Genomic DNA, 18,996 nt, shown 5'->3' with positions numbered 1-18,996 from the left:
GGCTTTTTGTGTTGTAACATTGAGACAATGAGACAAAGGCGCTACTCTTAAGACGCCATTTTCATAAAATATGCAGCTAATTACGTGTAAGTTACTTACACTCAAGCGAAAGGGAACACAAGAGTCAACACAACTACGTTAAGGGAGGACACTCTTGCCATTTCTGTCTCGACAAGACATTGCCCCCCGACATAATACAATATAATTACTGTAAAAATCAGAGCAGATATAAGGAATCACAGGAAAGCAAAGGATGTTAGAAGTCGGAGACGAAGAGTGTTCAGAAATATATGTAATGTGAAATGAAGCAAAGAGTAGGCGTCACTTGCTGCCTTCCTTTGGCAATAGTGCGTAAATCTTAGAGTCTTAAACAGCTGCTCCTAACCCCAATTGACAATGACATTTCGCTGTCATTATGGCGCCCAGGATGAAGGAAAAACCTTAGATGTAGGAGGTTAGAGGTTTCGCCCGCTCTTTGTCTGTCTCTCACACTCCCACTGTATGTGTGTGTGTGTGTGTCTGTGTGTGTGTGTGTGTGTGTGTGTGCTGGCAATTACAGAAATTAGCTTTCGTTTTTAATTTATTAGCGCCATTGTGCGTGCGCGTAATGGCGACAAGCGACAACCCGACAGCCAACGAATGCTTCCTTCCGCTTCACCTCTAGCTCCCTCCCCCTTTCCAGATGTATGGCAAGACAAATGCTTTGGCTGCTGCCGGGCCAAATTAATGTGCATATAACTTACGCCTTTGGCTTAAAAAGGGGGCGTACCAGAAGTGGTGGGAGGGTGGCGAGGGTGACAATTCAGTAGAGGGGTGGTTGATATTGGTACTGTACATATACATGTGAGGGTAAGAGCCATTAAGGTTGCAGCTATTGTTTGCCTTTCCCAGTTTCAGTCTCATGCATTTTAAAGCACCCATATGACCACACACTCACACACACACACACACACACACTTATAGTCGCCCACACCCATTACCATGCCAGTGGCCAATGAAGTGTGCAGGTTTCTGAAATTTTCATGATGATTTAACAGAAGCACTCACGTCACCTAGAAGCTACTGCAACCCTAGTTCTCTTCTGCTTCACCCCTCGTTCATTCGCCGTTTGCTACTTTTTATACCATACACCCATAGGGTGAAATGGTATATTAAAGTCGCCAAAATGTATGTAACAGGCAGAAGGAAGCATCTCCGACCCCACAAAGTATATATATTCTTGATAAGGATCAAAAACTGAGTCGATATAGCCATGTCCGTCTGTCCGTCCGTCCGTCCGTCCGTCCGTCCGTCCGTCCGTCCGTATGAACACCTAGATCTCGGAGACTATAAGAGCTAGAGCCACCAAATTTGGTATGCAGTCTCGTGTAGTATGTACGCTCATCGAGTTTGTTTCAAATTTTTGCCACGCCCCCTTCCGCCCCCAGAATTTACATAAAACTGTTTTTCTTAAAAAGTATGGCAGATAGAGACATCAAATTTGGGTTATATACTTGTTTAGTTAGCGCGCAGAAAATAATTGTTCCAACTTTTTGCCACGCCCCCTTCCGCCCCCGGAATTCACATAACTCTGATTTTCTTAAAAACTATGAAAGCTACCGACATTAAATTTGGTATGTAAGCTAGCTTAATAGACGCGCAGATATTGACTATTTAAAAATTTTGCCACGCCCATTTCCGCCCCCGAAAATTAAACAAAACTGATTTTCTCGAAAACTAACAAAGCTAAAGTCACCAAATTTAGTATGTATATTGGCTTAGTATGCGCGCAGAATACATATATTTTAATATGTTGCCACGCCCACTTCCGCCTCCATAATTTAGAAAAAACCGATTGGCTCTTGCAATTTTTTGACCATCGCGATCAAATTTGGCAGACTAATAAATCTTATCTATTTCTATCAAACTACCAAATTTGATTGAAATCGGACAAGAAACATACTAAATATAAGTATAAACGTATTTTGCTACGCGATCCATAAGGCCAGAATTGGTCGTTGGCTAGTGGCGGCGCTAGAGTGCTCGTGTGTTTGTAGAGCGAGATAGCACATGGTATGAGGCATGTTAAATCAATTTAATAGACATACATTTGGTTTTCGAAATTTTAAATATTTGTTTCACCTGGTGTATGGTATACCCAAGTCGGCGAGACGACTTACTTACTTCATTTTTTTTTTTTTTTGCTGTGTGCGGCATATGCATAAAAAATTGCACTCCCTTGTGGAGTGGAGAAAATATTTCATGGCCCACATGAACGCATTCTCCCGCTGGCCAAACATATTTCTTTTAGAGAACATGCAAATTGTGCATAATTGAAACTAAATATGTTAATAAAAAACGCCATTATGTGTATCGAAATAATCCATCTCAAATATAAATCTTTACTTTTACTGATACTTTACAAGACCTCAAGGACATGACCTAAATAAATGCAAGGAAAGAATTTCTATTCTGATTCATATATTCTTTACCCTTAACCTTTTTACATTTTTGGTGTTAGTTAGTGAAATACAGTTGTTACTTCTATATCCCTCTTCTAAGGCGATAAGAAATCTACAAGCTTTATAATATTTTTTGTTCTTTCTTGCTTCGAATTCATTTTGTTGAATTTCTGAGAATCAGAAAGTATTTTCTACTTATTCAAGTTAAAGTGAAATATGTATTCGAAATTAAAAATTTATCTCAATTAAAGAGCCATAAAAATAAATTTGTAAATAGCTATGTAAGAGTTTCATTCGAATGAAATTCACTTGGGTTACATTTCAAATTTATAAAGAGAAACCACCAACTCCAACATTTGACCAGCCTGACTGGCAAACTAGTAGCAATTAATAAAGAGCGCTTAGTTGCGCATACGCAGCGTGTACGTATCTAACAACGATGGCCTTGTTAGCGGTCTTCAATTTACACATACTGTGGCAACCATTAATAAAACGCTCTCATGCATCTTTGCTGTTAGATGTTGGTAGGTGTCTATGGTTTAGGTCATTGCCTTCTGTCTCTCTCTATCTTTATCTCTCTCTCTCTCTCTCTCTCTATGTGTGTGTGATCGCATTAGTATGATTACATAAAATTTGTACAAACAAGGCGGTCCCTCGTAAAAACCAGCAAAAAGGAACAAAAGCTCGAAAAACTAAAACCAAAACTAAAAACGCAACCAAATCCTTACACTCTATTCGCACTCGTACTCGTTTTCTGTGTGTGGGATGTTACGTGCTGGATTGAGCCTGCTTTTACCTTAAAAGTTTTCCTGTTTTTCTGGCTGTGTTTTGTTGTTTTTTCTTGGTTTTTGTTTTTCATGTGGGTTCGTTGGTTGGTTGGGTGATAATTTCTGTTGGAAATGTTGAAGGCGATGTTAAGCTAAAAGCAGATGAAGTGCATCTTCTTTCATACAAAATGCGAATGTAAATTGCAATTACAACAAGTGCCACACAAATGTAACAAGAACAACGCACGAATTGCAGCAATCACAGTGGCAAGGCAAAGACAAGACGAAAATTCAAAGTATGCAATTATGGCCAAGAAGAAGACGGAGAGAAAAACGAGTAGAAAAAACACACACACACAGAGTGAAAAAGATAGTAGAAGAGGAAAGAGAGAGAGAGAGAGAGAGAGAGATACAAATGTAGTTGTATGCAGAGTAAAATGTGGTGTGAAGGGATTTCTTTTTTGGCTTCTCTATGTGGCATAAAGTAAATAAAAATACATAATTTCGTTGCACAGTCAGTCATATAAGTTTACATACTGGCACACATTCTACAGTAGAGGGGAAACTTTGCCTTTGCTGTTCCTGCTGGCTGTCAAACAAACCGAAAATGAAATCATTGTCAATTCATAAAATTGTGCAAAAATGTTACAAATTGCATTTACGTATGCTGCATCCACACACATGCATACACCATGATAAATACACACAGAGGCACACACACACACACACACACACACTCAGTCACATTTGGCCATTACAACGTCCATTATGCTTCATTTCGAGCGGCGCTCCACATATGTATGTATATATGTATGTGTGTGTACATATAGGAGAAAACGTAAATACTACAGTCCGAGGAGGGTTTGCAGTGGATTGGATTGGAGCATGTATATACATATAATATGTGCGTATGTATGTATGTAGGATGCTTCTCCCTTGGCTAAGCCCCTGGCAGCCATGTCGTTTATTTAAGATGACAGCGGCAACAGCAGACCAAACCAGACCAGAGAAAAGCAAACCCAATCCAAAAATGGCACCCCAACCATGGTCCGCACCACCACCACCTCCGCCACTGCTCCTGCTGCTGTTGCTTGCTGCCTGCTGTTGTTGTGGTCAACTGTGCAAACATAAAACAGTCAGTGGTGCAAAAGACAATTTTTCAGGTTTATGCGATAAATACCAATATACACATGAAATCAGTATTAATACTTCTTACACACACAAATCTACAAGTCTTGAAATTAACAAGAGATTCCAGAAGCTAAATAAAGTCATGCCAATGTTTATATACATATTCATAGTAAGTGATTTTAAAAACTCTTTTTTTTTCACAGTTATTTTATAAACGATATATACGTATATAAAATAACTAGTCAATTGGTTGGCGTGTCTGATCAATGATGCTTTTGGTTAAGTTAGTTCATCATTTTTGACATCACAATCATTCAGTGATTTTGCTGTAAAGACTAAAACTTTTTGAAGTAAACTAAACTTCATATAATTTCTAAAAGTTTCTAATAGTTAACTCAAGACAGAGTTCATATAAAGGTATGAGTTTTTGTATCTTTATATTGCCACTTTCTTTAGTTCATAAATTTATCTTTTACAATTTCGTTTCAATTAGATAAAAAAATATTTGTTTGATTTTAGAAACTTGTGAAATTTCTTTGTTTTTCTTTGAATTAACTACATCATTATTGTTAGTTATTTATAGGAACGTTTCAACGATTAAATTGTTTTCTTCATTCTATACTTTGTTGTGTTTCAATGTGATCTCTCTCACTTTGCTTGCTTGATTGCAAAATGATTTTTTATTTTATTGACAATTGAAATTCGTGCATTTTGGCTGTGGCATAAACCAAAATGTAATGTCACTTCGTTGCAAGTGCCGGTAGTCGACCTTGTTCGTAATTGACATTTATTAATTTGAAAACAATAATTTGTCTGGCATGGGATGACAAGTTTGCCAAATAATGTGGCGGCTGTCGCCCTTGTTGGGTTTTGTTTGCGAGTGTGTCTTTTTTTCTTCTTATTTTTGCTGGTTGCATGCCAAGTTAAAGAGTCATTCGCTATTGTTGGGGGGGAAATTTTGTATGATTTATTTGGGAGCAAAGCCGATGGAACTATAACAACCGGCTGTAAATGCCAATCCGCTTGCTTGTTCAGTTATGCAGGCAGCAGCGATTAAAAGCCGTCATCAGCAGTTGGGCTGAAAGCGCTGAATATTTCAGCCAGATGTGCTCAACGCTCTCATTTTCTCGCTTGCTCTCTCTATCTATCTATCTATCTCCCTCTCTTCACATTAAAACCTGTCAAAGTTTAATGTTTTACATGGCAGGCAGGCTCAAAGTGGCAGGTAGCAACGTCATTATCATGAACATTCTCATCGTCATCATTATCAGACACAGCCGCATGGTCATGGCACCTGTCAGAGAAGAAAATAAAGGCGAAGGAATGGCAGTGGCGGCGGAAAACGGCGTCTGTGTAGACAAGCCATCTCCATCTCTCTATCTTGCTGAGCTATAAACATTAAAAGCACATAGTTTTAATGAAACTAGCGGAACTGCTGAAACGGACAGCGTTAGCGGAGAGATAGAGGTTGGGTAGGCAGGCGGTAAGAGTCTTTTAAAACAGCAGTTTGCTGCGTGTCCTTGTACTTGCCGCCTTGCCTTTGCTTAACGGCCGCCAGGCATACAGGGCATACAGGGCGTATGTGGAACATGGTCCCAACACGCGATAAATTCATTAAAGAGGTGCGCGAGCAGCCCCTCAAATCTGGTTCCCTTGTCTCGTGGGCAATGTAAAATAATATAGTGCTATGCAGACTCGCGCACACACACACACACACACACACGCGGCGGTACTCACACTCAGTTGCATACTTTCAGGCGGCAAGGTGCGCACGTTTATAGATTAACACATTTTTACTGCTGAATGTACTAATAAGGCAAACATTTCCTCTTTGAGTTGCCCCCAGGAGATACCCACAGGCTGCAGCTATCTCACAAAAAACACAACAACCAGCATGAGCAAAACTTGTGACTACGTGTGAGCACGTGTGTGTGTGTGTGTGTGTGTGTGTGTAGTATTTGTGTGTACTTTCAAAATTTATAACACAACAAGAGAAGCGGAGAGACCAGCCATGTATATGCATGTATGTATGTAGTCAGGTGAAGAAAAATGTGAACAAAAAGCAAACAAAGTAAAAAGGAAAAATGAAAAAAGAAGAAGAATACATTTATGTATATATATACATATGTATATGTAGTGCGCCGAGTCCTGTGAGGCAGCCAGTTAAATGGCAAACCCTCAGGGCCCGCTACCTTACATTAAGCTCATCCAGTTCTTGTTTCTGCTCTGACTCTGACTCTTTCTTTCGCGTCTGCTTCTGCTCATTCACTTCCAGCCAGTTTGTTGTGATTTCACCTGCCGCCGAGCACTGGGAATGCGGACATGTGTGCTTCAGTTGGTCCTGCTCCAGCGCGTGCCTGGCACTGGTTCTGGCACTGGTTCTGGCACTGGCACTGGCACTGGCACTGCTTGTGGCAGCTGCAGCCCGTCATCGGTGGCAGCAGCAAATAAGATTCGACTACCCAACTTGACTTGTAATTACCACTGCATTGTGGACCTTTAGTTCTCCTTTTGGTTTTCGGTTTTGTTTGCCATTCATTTTAACTTTGCTTGCACCTGCTGTTGCTCTTCGATTGAATTACAGTTTAAATATTATCAGCGAAAAGTCCTTGCCTTATCGGAGCGTAGGGCAACAAGAAAAGTTGGACATGCACACGGACGTGTGCACTTTGTGAGCGAGAGACGATAAGATAATTGAACAGACAGAATGACGACGAGTATATTTCGCTTTTTCGTATCTCTCTGACTTCTGAGTTAATCAACTGTGAAATTACAAACAGCAAATTAGAGTTGAAACAAATATTGGTCTTTTAGTTGGAGTGACTGAATAAACAGAGTCTAATGAAGATTTCTCTATGTAGGTTGACCAGAATTTGGTAGTCGATATAATACCAAAATATTTTTGTGGGCAAACTTTCACAAGTTATGCAAAACAGGAAACCATCAGCCAATAAATTGTTTGAACCAAACAATTTGGTGATATGAAGGCAACGAAGAGTATGTGCGAATCATTCACGCACATTCAGAATGCGGGCAATAAAACTTTTATACAACAGAAACAAAAACAAAAAAAAACCAACATATATATAAATAAATAACAACCCGCAATTCCGATGCATTTGAGGCAATAAACAATAAAGCGAGAAAAAAAAAAAACAAATAAAAATCAAATTTTTTTTGAAAGAAAAAGTGAGCTGGCAGGAATGAAGGAAGAGCATAAACTATAAATTGAAAACGTAAGGCCATAAAACACGATGAGAGCGAGTTGAGGGAAAGCGATAGAGGACAGAGAGTGAAAGTGTTTCTACCAGATGATGATGATGATGATGATGATGATAATGATGATGCAGATGGAGAAAGGTATCAACAGAATTTATTAATGCAATCATAAAAGGAATCTCAATTTAATTCAATCAATTCGTAACAATTTCACTCTGATATAGTCTGTGTGTCATTCAAGGGAACTTACTTAGATACACACATACATAGAGATGTGGCAACAAATGAGTGGATAAGTGTGTAGGATGTAGTAAAGGAATTGCTGTCGTATCACACAGCCAGTCGAAATTGTCTGATGAATTCCTTCAATTCAAAACGTGACTGACGCAATGATTGTGCACGTTCTGGCACTGGCTTCATCTATAACTAAGTGCCACTATGTAAGTGAATAACTGCCACGGGGCAGACTCAGACACACATGCTCCACATGCCCCGAATGCCCCCATGTTCCCAAGCGTTGTAGATAGATAGATAGAAGGACTGAGACATGGCTAAGCACAGCATAGTTGGCACTTTTAAGTCATTTGCTACGTTTTAACTCAATTCGAAAGGCGACCATCAAGCACTGGGTGGCACTCAATCAAACTTGCATCCGGCCCTCCCCACCCCACCCCATTCACCCATTCGCACAGACTCTTTTTTCTTCCATTTTCTTTTTGCACTTCACCTACTGCTCGGTTAGGCCATATGCGTATGGCAAACAGACTTTAAAAACAAGCCACAGTCACATACCGAATGTTCTCTATCTCTATGTTTGTCGGGATATTCCTTAAAGTCTCAGCAGTCCCTGCTCTACCCCAACTGGCTGCTGGACGCACGTTCCGCGAATCTGCCAACGAATTCGTGACGGGTAAAAGGATTTGGCTTAGCCATTACGCGGGCCACGTTCTCCCCAAAAAACTAAGCGTCAGAAAAACGAAACGAAGCGAAATTTACCCCCTCTCCCATCATTTTTTTCCCGTTCTTGTTTTAACCTTTTATGGGATTTCTCTATGCATTCAATTTTGTCGAACAGCCGCCATTCACGCCTCAGCAAAATGCAAAATATGTGCGGATGACAGATAAATTTTAGCTGCATATCAATTCTCGAATTCCATTTAGGTAGATTTTCGAATAAACTATTAAAACAAATGTCAACTAAACAAAAGAGAATCCACTAGCAGGATTGGTAATAAGCTTCTTAGCTTAAGTCGTGTGTAGTAATCTTCATACTCTATTCGGCCCATTTTTCCGTTCGGACCAATTTCAACAAACATCAACAAATAGCTTAAAGACGAATTTATATAAAACTGGCTCAAAAACTGAGAGACTAGTTTGTATATAAACCGACCTACGGACACTGACCAATTTTATTATACCATCTGCAAGGGTATTAAAAAACGTAAATGTCTTGCATGGATATGGAAGAGGAGAGAAGAGAGGACGATGGGCTGAGTTCAGGGTAAATCTATTGTGTTTTCATTTGAATTTAATATTTTATTGCTGTTGCTGCTGCAGCAGTAAAAACAATACAAGCAATTGCAATCGAGTTTGCCTTTTGCGGTTTGCCGCCAACTGTAAATATGCATATATGTATGTACATACATGTGTTTGCATCTGTGTGTGTGCGTGTGTCTGTTTCCGATTGTTGTGTCATGTCACTGGCAAAACTTCAATTAAAAGTTGCACCATAAATGTCTACATTGCGGTTTTTGATGGCAACAAGAAAAACAAAATAAACACACAAACACTCGCACACACACACACACACACTTACCGCACATAAGATGAATTCAAGGTGTTTTTTTGTTGTTTTTTCTCCATCCAGCAGCTGAGCTGCTGATTGATTAAGTTTAATGAATAATGCGCCAGACCGCACACTATATAACACCTGGCTTGCCCAAATGGCCGGCCAATCAATAAAGGCAAGAAAATTTCCCTTCGATGTTCATCTCTGCTTCAGGCCAAGTCCAAGCAATACACATAAATTGTCGCCTTAAATCGTTGCCTCAAATTTATGGCCATTCACCCAAAAAAATAAAAACACAAGTAATATATATTTAATATCGGCATAACGACTTTAAGATGCCCATTACTTCTGTTGATTCTATTTAAAATTTTCAGTTTTAGAGAAAAATTTGATCCTTTTGGCAAATATTAATTTATTTGGTTGGTTAATTTTATTTACACTTAAATAGGTGGGTTAAATTTGTATCTCAAACCTCTTTATTTCATCTATTTAATCTTCCCGTAATTACATTCCTTTTTGGTAGATACTATTCGACCTTAAACTTACCTCAGGGTAAGTTCTACAGGGTATAAAAAAGGGCAAATCAGAGCCAAAAACTATAAATTTAAATTGAGTGCACGAACAAACGAAGAAAAAAGAAAAGAGACAAAAAAAAAATGAAAGAAAAAAAAAATTAACACCCGCAATTAAAATTCTACAACATTTTGGGCTTCAATCGAAGGGAAATCCACTTGCGTGTTCTAGCCAAGGCCAAAGTTGACCCTTTTTTCCAAGCCATTGAATAGATTTCTCTCTCTCACACACACACACACACTCACACATACAGTAGAGAAAAGGGACCCCCATTAGGACCAAAAAGGCATTACACATTCTGATTGGAAAATCTATGATGATCATTAATAAAATGAAGACGACAACGACAATGTCGAAACAGTGTGGCAAACAATAACAAACGAGGGTCAGCTCTAATCAAGAACTGTGCAGGCAAATTGCACAGACAGGCATAATAATAGTAGATGGAAGAAGACTGGGACTGAGACTGGGACTCAACTGGATGTAGGGGACAGGAAAGGAAACGGATATAAATTCAAATGCAAAATGCTTCTTATTATATGGATGAGATTGTGTTTTAGTTATCAAGTAGGCTGAAAACATGCATTTATGCGCACCACTTTTGTCCTGGTAAATATTATTTTAATATCTTGTTGCCTTCCCCCTCAAAACCCCTTGCCTCATACAAATTCCTTGCTCCTGCTTCACTTTTTAGCCAGGGCTTTTTCTTGTTGCCTCCTTGGTTGACAAACACACACACATACACACGCGTGTAAATTCTCTCGGTCTCTTGGTCTTTTTGTTGAAGGCATTGTTAGTATTATTAATGTTGTTGTTTTTGTTGTTGCTGTTGTTGTTGTTGCTGTTGATGTTGATGTTGATGTTGCTGCTGTTAGCTGCTTTGTTGTTTTCATTTTGGCCAAAAACTTTGTGCTGCAAACAATGCTTCATTATGAGCTTCAACCCAGGCCAGAGGTGATAAGCCATGCCAGAAGCAGAGCCACCATAGCCACCAGAGTGGGCCAGTCAGGCAGCCAACTTCTTGTATAAACTTCACTTTATGCTTTTTGGCTTTCAATTCGCCATATAGTCACACACACACACACACACACACTCCTACACTCACTCACACACATATATTCTATCCATCCAAGTAAACTAAACTCAACTCAACTCTACTCAGTTCAGCTCACTCACTCACATGCCATTTGCTTGTACTTTGTATGAAATTTTACGAATATTTCATAACAAGAATTATCCTCATCGTGCTCATATCTAGCCATGGGCGTAGTCAATGTCTAAGAAATTAAAATGCACGTCTATGCAAGGACTAAAAAAATAAAATAATTAAAAGACAGTTAAAACTATTGCACGAGTTGTCAATATTGTTTTTTCTATTTCATGTAAATGTAAATTTATTTTTTATGTTCATTTACTCTTTAAATATCAAAATCTTATGCCAATTTCTTCTTTTATTAATTTCAAATCGGCAATGCATTCTCCCCCCGCAGTTGGGACGTCCATGGTCGGTTGTTTGTTGACCTTTGCCTGCTGCCTGTTCTGCTTGTTGTTTTTGTTGTCATTGTGTTGTGTCGTATCGCATGTTTTGTCAGACGAAGTGGTTATGCAAAGGCAAACAACAACGACAGCAGCAGCCGCCATAGCAGAAACAAAAGCCTTGCACAAAAATGTTGTCAATCAAAGGTTGAATACAACAAAGACAAAGGGCAGACGAGTGAGCTTTTAAATTGCCCATCTAATACAAAAAAAAATAAACCAAAAAAGGTTGAAAATTATGAAATTTGTCAAAAATATTTCACTTGCCGGCAATATATCCATGTGAAATGAAGCATGCAAGAGCCACAGAACTTACAGAGAAGCTCCAAAGAGTTTGCAATTTTTGCTGTGAGGTGATGCAAAGCTAATTGTTTTAGAAGTTTTTTTTTTTAATATAAATTCCTTGTGTGCAAGTGCATGGAATATGTATGTTTGTAAAACACAATGCAATACTATGAAGTCAACAGAAATTTTAGCTAGCTTCAATAAAAACTTTGCAATTTAATTTTCATTTATGTTTTTATGAATATGAAATGAAATAGTTTAAAACTTGTTGTAAGTTTTCTGGAGCAGATGAGAATAGCTCTTTAGTTTCTTAATCAAACATTGAGGTTAAAAGGTAACATTTCCACATATACACACAAACATTTATTACACGCTGTAAGACTGGTTTTTATTTCCTTATTGTTCTGGCGTAATCATGCGAACAATTAAGTTGCTACCGATTGACGCTAATTAATGAACAGCATTAAAAATAATTATGTGTGAAGCAAAAGAAATGACACACACACAAAACCTTATGACTGACAAGAGACAGCAGAGAGATAGAAAGAGAGAGAGAGAGAGAGAGAAAGAGAAAAAAAGGACAGCCACGCCCATTTACATTACACGTGTATGCCTATGTGTGTGCGAGTGTGTGGGAATGTGAGATGTAGATGAGAAGGCGTTGGGCCCACCACAATTTCAATTTTCGCTGTGCCATGTAATTTGCGTGGATAATTTATATGCATGGCGTGCGTATAGAAGATGCTTCATCTGCTGCCTTCAATTGTGAGCCTCGAGTGCGAAATGAAATAAATTTTGCAGCATCATTTAAGCTTAATTAAGACGCCCCAGCCGCAGCCAGTAGCGAGGACCAGAACCAGAACCAGAATCACAATCACAAGCGGGTTTTCAGGACAAAAGCCTCGCATTGCACCATAAATAAATGAGTGACTGACTGAGTGGTTGAGTGGTTGCCGCCCTCACTCTCCTCATACACACATACACACACACACGTATTCATGTTGAAGCTGTCAGCGAGTATAAGGCCCAGTTAGGTGGGATTTCAATGTTCATTTGATTTCTAGCCAACTCACGATTTCACGCATTAAATCGTTTAGACAATGTCAGAGGGCAATCATTATTCACATTCACCAAAAAGAAAAGAAGAGGTCATAGCAGCATCAGCAGCCGCCACGTCATCTTAAATGAGTGGCAGTCCGTATAAGACGACGTCGACGACGACGACGACGACGTCAAAGACGTTGTTGAAGATGAAACTTCATCTTGCTTGCCCAGAGGCGGCTCAATTCATGCCATGTTGGTTTTTAATTACTGAACACCACTCGTAACGATATTTACTATGAAATTCAATGCCATAAAATACAATTAAGTGCGTTACTCAAACACCACGCAATTAGAAAAGGGGCAAATGATGTTCATATCGTTGTAAGGGGGAGGGTGGGTAAGTGAGGGACGGGGCGAGCTGACGCGAAACACACGGTAAAATTCATTGGGCCTAGGCTTCAATATGTTGCATATTACGCATCATTTCATCAGCCGACAGCGGCACCAGCAAAGGGTATAGACAGAGAGAAGGCACGACAGAGAGAGAGAGTGAGAAAAAAATGGCTAAACAAAAGCGTGAAAATTGCAAAAGTTTTCTTAATTGCTGCGCGGGCCTCGTCAACGTTGTCGAAAATTAAGCGCAAATATGCAAAGTCATTGTGTGGAAGAATGAGGGCGGGCAAAGGGAGGGGAATAAAAGGTTGAGTCTAATGTCTGCCTACGTAATGATTAAGCAAACACTAGCACACAAAGAAACACCACATGCAGCTTTTCCTATGGCTATGAAATGAAGTCGATTGAGTTTTCAAATTGAAAGAAATCGTATAGAAAACCATTGAAAATCATGGTAATCTTGTGTTGCCTACTTTTATGGGCAGATCAATTGCCAATTGTAAAAAATGATTTGTTTAAATTTTCTTCAATTTCTCAAAATCTCCAAGAAAATCTAACCACAGAAAAGAGACATTGAGCATATTGAGCTTAAGTAGAAGAATGTTTAAATGTTGGGCCACGCCTCTATCCGCCTCCATTTTACCCACAACGCGCCCAATTCATGCATGCAAATGCGCGTTAAAGAGAACCTTTTGTTTAATGAAGCCGAAGTTGTGGGCGTCTATGATTTGGAACGCGTTTGGAAAGGGAACAGGGGCAGGTAATGGGACTGAAGAAGCAGGAGGAGCAGGAGCAGGAGCAGGAGAAGGGATTGCTTATATGGGTATGGGTGTGCATGTGGAAAAACAGTTTTCAAATGAATGCAAGTTTTAATCCTTGAAATATGATTTGAGTGCAAATATTTTGCATAACCATGAGCTCGACCCAGGGATGACAGCAGAGTGAAAGTAAGAGAGAAGGCCAAAAAGGGGGTTGGTGGCGGAGAAGGGTAGAGGAGAGGAGCTTGCGGTTGCAAGTCTAAGTATGTGTATGTGCGAGCAGTGACACAATTCCGCTATGCGTATGTGTATGTGTGTGTATATGCTGATGATGAGAAAAGTGGTGAGAGAGAAAGAGAAAAAGCGGTTGGAGTGAGGTGCAAGGGTGACGGTCGGGGAGGGGTCGGGGAGGGGATATGTGCACTTGTACTTGCCAACCGCAAACACTTCACTCGCTTGAAGGTTGCTTTACCAGGCCAGGAGCCAAGAGCAAGAGCATAAGCAAAAGCAGCAGCAGGCCCCATTTCAGTAGTTCCAATTCTAACATCCCATTGCAGTTTTATGGTCAGAACAGTGGCATCAAATGGCGACAAACAAACGCACATGAATACATATAAATATACATACATACATGCATACATTCATCTGTGTACATGTATGTATATTTATCCCAGATTTGTCTTAAAAAATAAATACGAGTATATAAACTTTAACTGTAGACCATAAATGCTAGAGAATGTTTATTTATATACACATTAGATTTGCAGACAACTTAACTTAATTTAATTGCTTTATGCTACATTTTTTAATTATTTTTATTTCTTTTGCAGTTGCATTTTGAAATTATTATAAGAATTTACCATTTATCGTTTACCTATGTAAATAGTTCAGACATTCATATACATGTATTTGTGTGTGCGTGTATTTGTGAAAGTCCATGATGCTTTAAGTCAAGGCAAGATTCAAATTAAATTTTCTCATAATAAAGTAGAGAAAACACAACATTCTAAGAAAAGTTTATAGATAGAGAAGAATTTTCTGCATTTATCTTTAACTTTTATTTAGCAAATGTGAAAATATTTCGCAATTATGCAATTCTGTCGTTATTATCTTTGAACCACTGTGCAGCGTTAGTGTGTGGGTGTAAAAGCGAACTGTGTGCGTTCATTTTGTGGCATTTGTCTGTGGCTTTTTAAATGCATTTGCTGCCTGGTCCCAACCCTTTTGCTTCGGATCTCATACCGTTGAATTCTAATTGAAACTAAAGGCTTAATAGTGTCAACCATTGACATACACAGGAAGGCAAAGGGACATCAGGCACATCAACTGTTGTGGCCACTTGCCCACCTTTTCGACCACAATGCACTTTTAATGAGCAAAGTTAGTTGGACAAAGATCTCTATAGATATGATTCTCTAAAGCAGATGACTTTAAGACTAGATCCGTATGCCATCGGCCATGGCCTCTAAGGATATCGGCTTGAATGAATTTAAATGAAAATTTTGTGTGCCTTTAGTTTCGGTTGTGTCTTTTCTATTTTTGATAGTTTTTTCTACAGCAAGTCTAACAATTTGCTGGGCTGCTGCATGCCACACAAATTTTTCCAACAGCTGCAGTTTGGATTTGAATACTTTTTTTGCGGAGCGCCGCACAAAGATAAAAGCTGTCACATACATATACAAATATACACCGTCGACAGTCACACACACACACACACTCAAACACACATCGTTGGCAAAGGATTAGAAACATTTTGTGTCTATTTGCAGCTCTTGACTTTTTCGCACTTAAAACTCATATTTTTGTTGGTTTGTTTTTTTCCCTTTGCAGATATGACAAATGGCGGTGTGCAAGGACCCATCGAGGGTTACAATTCGTTGGATGAGATGATGACAACAACAGCATCAGGATCACAAAGTCAGCAAGCCATGATGCTGCCCACCGCACCCACCGTTGGCTACACTCATCCCAAATGGATGGAACCCTATTTTGATCCCTCAACGCCGCGCAATGTCACCGCCCTTATGGGCAAATCGGCCTATCTCAGTTGCCGTGTGCGAAATTTGGCCAACAAAACGGTGAGTAGAGTAGAAAGTCGTGTCTGTAAAAATTTGTGAAAACTTTTGTTTTTGCCGCTCGCGCGTGACGACTTGCCGAGTCTTTAAAGTTGGTTTTTCGCTTTTTATACCCTTGCAAAAAGGGTATATTAATTTTGGTCAGAAGTGTGCAACGCATAGAAGGAAGCATCTCCGACCATATAAAGTATATATATTCTTGATCAGCACGACGAGACGAGTTCAAATAGTCATGTCCGTCCGTCCGTCCGTCCGTCCGTCCGTCCGTCCGTCCGTCCGTCCGTCCGTCCGTCCGTCTGGATCAACGCAAACTCCTCCTAGACCGTAAGAGCTATAGAGCTGAAATTTTGCATGTAGGCTTGTATATACTGCAGGCGTTGTATATCTCGGATTCAGCCGGATCGGATCACTACATCATATAGCTCCCATACAAATGACAAAGTCACGAACAGTGACTTTTCTTAATAACTTCGTTATTTTCTGAGCTATTATCGTAAAATTTAATATTGGTAAGTTAATTACACATATAAACGACTATGCCAAATTTGATCAAGATCGGGTGACTATATCATATAGCTCCCATAGGAACGATCTTTCGAAAACAGTGACTTTTGTCAATAACTTCGTTACTTTTGACGCAATTGTCATAAAAATTTATATTTCTCAGTTTAGCACATCTATTAATGACTGTGCCAAATTTGATTAAGATCGGACGACTATATCATATAGCTCCCATAGGAACAATCGGTGGTGAACAGTGACTTTGATCAATAACTTCGTTATTTTCTAAGCCGTTCTTTCGCAAGCATTAGACCTTTTACACAAAAAACTTGCAAGGGTATACAAACTTTGACGGGGTCAAAGTTAGCCCCGGCCCTCTGGTTTTTATTTGTCTTAACTTTTCGTAATTCTGTCGTTGATTTCTTCTCTCAACCTGTCCGCAGTCGCGTAGCCTGAAAATGTAATTCCCTTGGCATGACTGCAAAATTTTTAATTAGTTCTACGCGTCCCCCTCCCCTCCCAGCTCCCAACCCAGAAGGACCCTCAATTGGGCAGCATTTTGGTTGCTTTTTGACTGCTATTGTATGTGTTTGTGTATTGTTTGCTTTTTGTGGGCGAAAACGAAGCAACTTTCGAAGCGGCATTAAGTTGTTTTGTCTTTTTATAAAAATTTAGCAATTTTCCTTTTTCTCGTTTTTTTTGTTTTGTTTTTATTTGGTTTGGTTTGCTGTTTGCCTTTGTTTATCTGCTTTAATTGCCACGCCCCAAACTTTCCAACTCCCTCTTGCCTAACTCTTGTTTCTTTTAGGCCTCTTGCTGTTACTTTTCTAATAGAACTTGCCCAAAATACAAAGGGCGCCCCCAACGGCAACCTGCTGCTCCTTGGAGTTGCTCGGCCCTCCCTCTCTACTTTCTTTGGATCCTGTTCAAAAGGAAGAAGTTGGAAAATTGTTGTTACATATGCACAACGTAAACTGCTTTGGCAACAATTTTTTAATTTGGCATATTTAATTAAGAAAAGGAGCATTGAGCTAAAAGCGGAAAATACTATTAAAGATTTTCCCATAGACAGACATTTTCCGTCAGAGTTTTTCATCTTCGTTTTCTTTCCTTTCCGTCTCTCGGTGTTAAATGAAATGTATAATTGTGACTACGCTTGGGCGTGACAATTTTTTAACTCAACTTTTTTACATTTAATATGCCGCCAAGTTTATGAATAATTAGTCAGCGTGACGTAGAGTCGGGGGCGGAGAAAGAAGAACGATTAATGATGGCCAGATCGTGTTGGCCAAGAATTTTAAACTGACAAACAAATGAAAATGGAAATAGGAATAAAAGAGGGGGGACGGAATAGTAGAATCTATTTCAACTTGCGTCTCCTTTGTCCCTTTTGGTTATACACTTGGTGCATCCCTCTCCATAGCTTCGCCCCCCCCTCTCATTAACACAAAGGCAAACAAATAGTAGAGTAGTAGAATGAAAATGGTGGAGCATGCCCCAAATGCCAAAAACCAACAAACTTTCAACACGCTTGCAAGTACTTGACACAAATGCGCCAACAGCAGCAGCAGCGGCAGCAGTGGCAGCAGATTCTCTTCCTGTCCTGCTGGTGGTGCCTGGTGCAGGATGCTGTTGGCAGGCGCAACTTTTAATTTCTTGCCAAACAAAAGAGCGACGAGTGCCACACACATACACTCACTCAATAGCATACACACAAGCACACACACACATTCACAGATACATCAGCTGTTCAACCTCAAGTGGGCGCGCCTTTTTGAGCCCACAACCATGCGGCGCGCCCATGCCACCACATGATGCCACGCCCATACACTATACGCTATACTCTCTCTCTACACTTTCAATTGCATTTGAGCGAGAAATTATTTAAACAATTTCGCTGAAATTGCACTCGCCGCACGCGTCAACAGCACTTGGCAGCAGCTCAGCTCAGTGCAGCAGTCCGAGTTGCACGAACCCGAAAAAAAACCCTCACCCTCACCCTCACCCTTTGCCTCTGCCGCACCCTCGCCCACAATCAACTAAAGTTAGGCCCCCAACTGGGCACGACTTGCAACTTGAAGCGGAATGTCGAGTCGAGTCGCTGTTAATGTGCATGCATGCCAACCATGTGTCTGTGTGTGCTGGTATGTGTGCCTGTGTGTGTGTGTGTACTTCAGAGGCGTTGCTGCTAATATAACAGAGAGATGCGTGAGGGAAAGGGCTGGGAGTGAGGATTGCCCCATTACATGGCCACATGAGGCACACACAGCGTGCACTTGTTAATTACGCTTTAATTTGTTGCGTAAAATGTTTGTTTAATGGCAGAGTTGTCGTTTTGCTGCTGAAAGAGCCACCCGACATGTTTTTCTCACCATTCAAGCTGGCCCACCCCCCGCCGCTTTGGCCCCACTCATTGCAGTCTACATGCAGTTCACAAATGTTTTCTAAAACCAACCACCCGGTAGTCCTTTTTTTTTAAGGTTT

General features: G+C 40.0%; 1 protein-coding gene across 1 annotated transcript in view; it reads left to right on the top strand.

The window, feature by feature from the left end:
• Positions 1-18,996, top strand: part of LOC6639117 (fibroblast growth factor receptor-like 1) — a 109,364-nt gene that overhangs the window by 57,773 nt on the left and 32,595 nt on the right. Inside the window, exon 3 of the mRNA XM_002062238.4 lies at positions 15,767-16,014. Within this exon, the coding sequence (XP_002062274.3) occupies positions 15,767-16,014 (248 nt within the window). The remainder of the gene's footprint in view (positions 1-15,766; positions 16,015-18,996) is intronic.

This window comes from Drosophila willistoni (assembly GCF_018902025.1).
Source record: "Drosophila willistoni isolate 14030-0811.24 chromosome XR unlocalized genomic scaffold, UCI_dwil_1.1 Seg144, whole genome shotgun sequence".
Lineage (NCBI taxonomy): Eukaryota > Metazoa > Arthropoda > Insecta > Diptera > Drosophilidae > Drosophila > Drosophila willistoni.
The sequence above is the reverse complement of the archived record's forward strand: the minus strand, read 5'-3'. Positions and strand labels throughout refer to the sequence as shown.